Below are 8183 nucleotides of genomic sequence, written 5' to 3' on the forward strand. Positions count from 1 at the left end.
GGGCTTCGGGCCGCTGGGCGTGGCGCTGCGGGGCAACCTGGTGGCCCAGTGGTGGGACGCGGCCCTGGCTTTCCGGGAGCAGGTGTTCGCAGTGGATGCCCCGCTCCACAGCCCGCCCGATGCTCCGCGAGCCGGGCAGGGTCTCCGGCTGCTGCACTCGGAGACGCTGCGAGAAGCCCTCCAGGGCAGGGGCTGTAGCCGCGAGCCGGGCGGTCCATCTGTGGAAGACGTGCTAGCGAGCGTGGGGATGCTTCGTGAGAGCTTGCTTCCCGGTAGGTCCCTCGTCCGTCACCGCAGGGGTGAGGCGGGGCTTTGCAGAGCTCTGGCCACCCTGGACGTCTGCTCGCGTTTGTCTTGCTGGGAGTGAAGCAGCTGCGTTTAAGGGAATTTTCCATTTGTGTTAGAGCGCTGGGAAAGTTTCAGCTGCATGCTGTGAGTTTGTGTCCCTTTCAAGGATCTGAGCAGCGTGAAAGCCGAAGTGCTCATCACATGCTTTCCCTTGTAATCAGGGGAAACAGAGCTCTGGCCACCCTGGACGTCTGCTCGCGTTTGTCTTGCTGGGAGTGAAGCAGCTGCGTTTAAGGGAATTTTCCATTTGTGTTAGAGCGCTGGGAAAGTTTCAGCTGCATGCTGTGAGTTTGTGTCCCTTTCAAGGATCTGAGCAGCGTGAAAGCCGAAGTGCTCATCACATGCTTTCCCTTGTAATCAGGGGAAAGGCACATTAAGATCATAGCTGCTGAACTACCCGGAGGAATCAGGCTACAGACTGCTGCGCTAATTTCTGCAAAGCGTTTGCGCTAGTTGGACTGCACATACAAACGGTAGAAAATGAAAATTTTTCCCGCGGCTACTAAAATTAGCGATTTGTCTTTTGACAGGTGCTTTGGCGCAGTATGTTAACTGCTTAGAATTGGTGAACAGAAGACTGCCTTGTGGCCTCGCTCAAATTGGAGTATGCTTTCACTCTATTTCAGAAAGTGAACAACACGACAAAAACCTTAGAAGGTAGAGTAATAGGGGCATTAATCCATTTCCATACGTAAACCAACTGTTTACACTTGTTTTACTTTTGGATTGTTTTTGAATGCTTTCTCTTGCTTTTTTCCTGTTATTTTTGAAGGAGTTAACTTGCTGACCTTGCTATTGTTTAAAGAATAGGCGAAAGGACCACGTCTTTGCTTGCATGGTTTAGTTCCCCCAGAACTGCAGGACAGTGGCTTGATTACTGGTTACGCCAGAGACTTCAATGGTGGAGAAAGGTAACAGCAGCATACTCGTGGGAAATCTTGGCCTGCTTCTTTATATCTCAAAGAGAAGGGGGAATAGACACCCTGATCATTTTTATGGCGTCATATGGCTATTCCTGTCACTGAAATACATTTATTTCTTGTGATAAACCAAAAAAGCTATTTAAGTTTATGACAAGTAGTTAAGTAGTTTACTGCATGACTTGTGGAAAGGCACATGGTTTGTGTTTGTAAGTGATTTGAGATGAAAATGCTGTAGAGCAACAAAGAGGTTTGGGCTGTAATTTATAAAAATCTTTTGTGGAAAATCAAAGACACCAGCTTGCATTAGATTTGTTTTTTGTAGTTAATACAGCGTGCAGAGCAGTGATCACCTCTTACGTCTTTTATTTTCAGTTTGCAGTAGGCCCATCTAACTTCAGCAGCAGTGACTTTCAGGATGAAGAAGGAAGAAGAGGATTTAATTTACATTATAGCTTTCCTTGGGGAACAGAAACAATAGAAACACTGAAGAACCTTGGTGATACTGACCTGTTACAGACGTATCCAGGGGATAGTTCAAAATTACTTGTAAGCTTTACTGTATTAAAAATCTTTTTTGATAAAGATGATAACGTGTGAGAGAAATGGTTTCTTTGCTGGTCCAGTTGCTTAGCATGTGACTGCCTTTTTATTCTTTTGTTGTAAAAGCAGTATAATTGATACTCTGCAGTCAGACCTTCATTTTCAAAAGCAGATAAAACAGCATTTTTGGGGGTTTTTGCAAGGAGTTAATTCTTTGAAATTAGAAATCAGCTATATTGACAAGACAGCTGTTGTCATTTGCATTGCCTTTACCCATATCTGTGAGTAGATGTCAAGACAAACTGGGTCTGTGTTTTGCAGTGTTAAGTTTGCATCAAAAAGAACCTGTAAATGTTTTTTTTCTTTTTGTAGCTTGTCCAGTTCCATATATGTAGAAGTATATGTGGATTAGTGGATTATAAACACTGCAAATGGCTTTATAGAAGTTACCGCACTCAGAAGGGGGAATGCACCAGAGAGAAACCTTCCCACTGACTGTATTGGAGAGGGACAAACTTCTAGTGAATGGCAATGTTTGAAAAGATAAAACAAGAGTAACTTGGTATTTTACCAGTAAATTGCAACCTTTTTCTCGTGACAGTCCTGTCTGCCTTCCCTGGTTTTGCAGGTTATTTCTATACAGAAGGCAGAAGACTGCAATGTGACCTACAAAACTGTGGATTACATAGTGATTTCTCAGAATGTGGAGATATATCCTTGTGGTCACTTGGAAGTAACCTCCAAAAGAAAATGCAGAGTTTTAAGTGTATTTGCCATAGGTTTAAATTTATGATCAGAGAGGCAGGATGAGAAAATAATCCCATCCTGCTCTGATCTGCTTTCCCCAGTTTTACAGTCTTGTCTAGTTACTGTTACACTTTTAAGATTGCTGTTAACTTTTTAAAATAGATGTGTGATTCTATTTTAAATGTAATAAGGGTGCTTGAGCTCAATGCCTTGTTATATATTTAAAGTAAACAAAAGGCCCTTTGAGGTATTCCTTTGTGGGTTTTTTTTTTTCCCCCCCCTCTTCAGGGACGAGATGGAAGGAAGAATGTTATTCCTCATGTTTTGTCTGTGAGTGGAAATCTGGACCGAGGAGCATTAGCATACCTCTTTGATTCTCTACAGCTAGCTGACAATCCACTAACAAAAAAGAAAAATTCACAGAGAAAGGTAACTTTCTGTAGAAAGTCCAAGGAAGAATGGATGATGGAAGGCTGCGGCAGGTCTAAGTACAAAACGCACAGACACTGTGGTAAATTCAAGCATGGAAATATCTCCCTTTTCCGCATCTCCATCCTCTGTTCCCTTCCCCAACAGGTGCAGGCAGAATGCTTTTCACTGGTAATAATAGGCTGGCCCCGTGGGACTGCCTCTGAAGTCCTTTTTACCCACATAAGCAATTTTTCTCTCATTCTGAGGTCACCCTTCCTCTTTTGCCTTCTTTCTCTCTGATGAGTAGGTAGGCACTTGCCAAGTGATGAAAGAGTTAAGAGGAATTGGAATGCTGCTCTGCATGGGAAAGAGGAGTTTGTCTCTTCCAGCAGCATTCGAAGGTTGCTGAGAAGCATAGAACAAGTGGGTTGCAGGTGGTAATGGGACATTTCCCCAAGGACTGTCATTATTCCCACTTTTACCCTGGTTTTCTGGAGTTAGAGTGCTAACTTTCAGACAGCACTTGTTAATCAAACATCCATTTGGCCTTTAAGAACAGGCAGACTAGATGGTAACTGCTGGGCTGTCTCTGATCACTCTGGCTCCATTAAAGATGATGGAGTTCTGCTAACAAATCTCTTTTCTGGGGCTCAGCCAAAAGGGAATTTCTGCCGTGCTAACCTAGCTGGCATGTGTGCTAGTTACGTGAAATACAGCTTACTTCTAATGCAGGATTTTGTGCTATAAGAACATTTTGCATGTTTAGAACCTTAATTTCAGTGAAAAAAAATTTCAAATGGCTTTTTAATATTTCCTAGTTCTGTTTAGAATTTCACACTGAATACATTTAGTAATTACGACGCTTTTTGTAAAATTCGTAGGTACTTAAGCTTCATCCTTGTTTAGCACCTCTTAAAGTGGCCTTGGATATAGGAAAAGGTCCAACAACAGAGCTGAGACAGGTATGTTGCAAGAAAGTATTTTAATTTTGAGCATTGACTTTCCATTCTGTTACAATTCAGACACTGTTTACGTCGGGGAAAATCATGCTGCTGCTTTGATTCTAGGAGATTCATGGTTGTACAGATTTCAGAGTGTTTCTGCTATGCAGCTTGTGAGTCATAGCCAAAGGAGTACACTGCAGACAGTGGGTAGTAGATGCCTTCCTTGTTTTAACACACTGCTTTTAGTACTACTAATAGAGTTTATATTTGTTCCATGCAAAATTAAGGAAAATAAATAACAAAATCCCTCTCAGCTTCTTAATCTCTCAGAATTTTCTTAACGCATGGGTAACATCTTTAGAAGGGTTTTTTCTTAAGTCAGTCATTAAGCCAGTCCCCACATAAGGGAGAAGACTTAGACTGGCATGTTTTTAAATAGAAACGGAGATTTAATTGCCAGACTGCTTCCTACTTTGTTGAGGTTATTTCAGCCAGAGAATTAACACCAGCTAGGAATGGTAATACCACACGTACTAGAGTTTTAATGGTTTCTTTGCATAAGATTTCAAATCCTCAAAGTCTGTCTTTTAACTTCTGTTTTTAAATAAACACAGGTTTGTCAAGGATTGTTCAATGAACTGTCAGAAAATAGAATTTCTGTATGGCCGGGTTATCTTGAAACCATGCAGGTATCTCTGGAACAGCTTTATACAAAGTAAGGAGAAACAGTCTTTTGTAAATTAAACTGTGAAGGTGAAAGATGACTTTCTGTGGACTAGCGAAAATATGCCTGTTTTCAGTAAGAAGTCATCGAGTGCAGTAACCACATGACTGAAGGCATGTATCCTGAACTATAAACTTGGATTCAATTAATTTTATTAAGAGGAGCAATGTTAGATAGTTCATTTTTAAAATTAAGTGAAGTTTAAGCCTTTTCCATGTTATTTTTGTTTCTCTGGAACTGTGAAATACCTTTTAGAGACTGTACTATTGAAAATAAATTTCTTAAGATGAGTCATAAACTCGCAGAACTGTTTCCCACCCTCACCTCCATTTTTGGGCTGGTTCTGTGTTTCATTCAGTACTATTTCAAATAGCACGCTGTGTCTAGTGTTGAACTCAAAAGTTCTTCCAAGCCTGGAACCATTACCATTAGTGTATGTGATGGCATTATTTATGCAGGTAAAAATTACTTTTCCAGTTGAGGGCTTCATATATGATTTGTTGATCAGGAGTGAATTTTGAGCCTATTGCTGCTCGTGTCAATGGATCTTGAGCATGTTGATGAGTATTTTTGCCCAGGAGAACATAAATATGACTGTTTATGTGCAGGTAAGTCTAGCTATTAAATAACAGAAGAAAGATATATTTTGCTTCTACAAAAATACTCTTATAATAGGTCACTAAGTAACAATCTTCTTAGATACTAAAGTAACTGAATAAGTTAAAGAAATGTAATCAGGAAAGCAAGGAATGGCAACATTCTGGTGTCTTCACACTGGACTTAGTGCAGTATAGCAAAGATAAATATTTACAGCTTATGGCCATTTGTACATAACTTATCTGAATTTTTTGTACACCAAAAGCAGTAAGAGGTGTGCTCTTTTCTTTGCAGGTACGATGAGATGAGTGTTCTCTTCACGGTCTTGATAACTGATGCCACTCTAGAGAATGGAGTGGTCCAGCTGAGAAGCAGAGACACCACCATGAAGGAAATGATGCACATCTCTAGGCTGAAGGACTTTTTAACTAAGTATGTAACATCAGCCAAAAATGTGTAAACTTACATTTGTTCAATAAAAGGAATTTCTTAAACATTTGTGACTGAACTGGCTTGTATGATGTCATGGGCACAGTGGTTTCTCTGCAAATAGTTCTGCTAAAACTTGGTGGGACATCTGTTTTCTGTCAAATCTAGACCTTCTGGGTTACCTTGAAAAGAGGGAAGAGACAAACTTGTCCCTCGTTAGCAGGGCTAACCATATTCTGTTTCATGTCTTCAGTTTTATTATCTTACTGAAAATACTCCATCCTAACCTAAAAATTCATCTTTCATCTGTGTATTGCTGACATAATTATAGTCTCTGCTGGAAAATGGTATTTTATATTAAAGACTTTCAAATCTTAAATTTTAATAACATCAGTAAGTATCTTTCTACTGTCTGTTTGTAGGAATGTATTTTAATCACATGGCCTCAGTTCTTCAACATTTAAGCCACTACATCTTGCACTTGATAAACATAAAAATCAGAAAAACATTATCAAGAGTAACAGAGGAAACAGAAGAAATAAATTGTAAACAGGTTTTGACAAGCTTTTTTGTGGACAAAAAATGTTTTTACATAGAAAATGGTGGAAAAAGACTAATGTGTGATCATAGTTATCCTATACTTAAGTGCTGTAGTCAAAATCAGATGCAAGAGTTTGCAGAGATACGAAATTGAGCTATTCTGATGTTCTGTAGATTTACTACATGTGTACAGCTTGTGAAGCCACTGTATTAAAGTGCTTTAGGTGTATGCAACAAGGCATGGGGCCACTGATACACAGCAATGTCATGAAACAAAAGAACTTGCCTTAAAAATCTCTTCTATTAATGTGGTGCCTATTTAACTATAAACAGGTTATTTGTAAGTGATTAACACTAAATAATATTAATTGCTGCATTGTGTAATTATGCTAGATAAAATGCAAGGTTAGAATAGTGTAGCAGTGTGATTTACTGAACTCATGGAATTCTACATAAGCTGGCTATGGAATGACGTTAAAACAATCCACAAACATCTAAGAAACAGCCTATAGCAGGATGCAGAATTTGTTTTGGAGTTAACTGTCCCAAAAGTTAATTTTAGCATCCTATCCCTCCTCTGACAGCTGAAGTAATGTTGAACTGAGAAATTGCTATCCTTGCTGCTAGGTAACAGCAGGTACAGAGGCCAAATATGGATCTGCTAGCGTGTGCCTAAGAGGGTAACACAGTTGGGATTTTTTTTTTTTATTTTATTATTACTTTGCTAAAGCCTTTTGATTATCTTATGTTTGCTTACAATCCAGTTTCTACTTCAGGAGAATTGTTAAATGTACCAGAACTTGAGTCTGGGTGAAAGCTTTACATCATCTATTCCTTTCTGTTTATTCATCAGATGCATATAATGCCAAACTATATATTGTGTCTAGCAGGATCTTACCCGACAGTGATTGCATTGTTTAATTTTGTTTTTTATGGTGGTATTTGGGCAATAAACTGTTTGTCTAATGGGACTGCTATTTGGGTCTCGGCTAATTCCAATTTTTTTCCATTCTGCTTTTTCTTTTAAGTTGGAGGCCCTAGAGATTATGACTTCAGGATTTTGCTTGCTAGTAGAGAATGAGCTATATTGTCTCTCTACAAAATAATCAGGCCAGGAAACTAGTATCTAAACATCATCTCTTTCTGTGCAGACTTGGTGGTACTTACCACATCTGAAGACTGAAAGATTCTTTAAAAATACATGATTAAGTGAATCACAAAAGAGATCTTACCTTGTACTCAATCTCTGATGAGGACCTTTGAATAAGCTGTAGCACATGTCCTCTTCTCTGCTAAAAGCCAGAAGAACATAATTCATAATTGCTTTTTTTGGTACGGATACACAGCAGAAGAACTGATAGTCCGTCAGCAGCTTGGTCACTAATAACAACTCCTGCATGGTTTCATAATGAGGCTGTTGAATTTTTGGGTCGTTGGATGGTGATAGGCTTTTTATTTGAGTTTTTTTGTTTGCTCCCTCCTCCCTGCAATGTCTTAAAGTTATTTTAATTTCTACAAAGTAAGCAATTTCAGTATGTAACTGCTACTATCTAAACCCTGCCTCCCCCCAGCAAAACCCCCTAAAAACATACTTGGGCGCATCAGATGTTCCAGTATTATAGATTGAGGTTTTCACCTTTTTCATCTTCTCTTCTAATAACAGAAATGTTGATGTATTCTTCTTCTGGTTTAACAGGCTCTGGATTAAAGATGATGAAGAACAGTTAACTCAATTACAAGAGACTGACCAGATTTTTTTTTTTTTTTTAGTAATCTTGAAGGAAAGCAGCGAGATTCTGTATTGAATATAAATCTACCATGCTTTTTGTAGCGTTCCTGCGCCTTATCTCAGCTATTGTTATGGCGGGGAACATTGTCTCCGAGGTCAAGGCTGAGATACTTAATGCCTTCTTTGCCTCAGTCTTCAATAGCCAGTCCAGGTATCCGTGGGATATTCAGCCCCCTGAGCTGGAAGATGGG

At 39.5% G+C, this 8183-nt stretch overlaps 1 protein-coding gene across 1 annotated transcript; it reads left to right on the forward strand.

Annotated features, from left to right (window-relative positions):
- Positions 1-4: 4 nt before the first annotated feature.
- On the forward strand, positions 5-5730 carry POLG2 (polymerase (DNA directed), gamma 2, accessory subunit; the record flags this gene model as incomplete). The annotated part of the gene is made up of 8 exons (XM_010289786.1): positions 5-272; positions 879-1005; positions 1154-1259; positions 1644-1817; positions 2847-2987; positions 3851-3931; positions 4528-4628; positions 5529-5730. Coding segments are annotated over 8 exons (1164 nt in total), but the record flags the coding sequence as incomplete, so codon positions are not given.
- Between the last annotated feature and the right edge of the window lie 2453 nt (positions 5731-8183).

Source organism: Phaethon lepturus, unplaced genomic scaffold, assembly GCF_000687285.1.
Source record: "Phaethon lepturus isolate BGI_N335 unplaced genomic scaffold, ASM68728v1 scaffold51696, whole genome shotgun sequence".
Lineage (NCBI taxonomy): Eukaryota > Metazoa > Chordata > Aves > Phaethontiformes > Phaethontidae > Phaethon > Phaethon lepturus.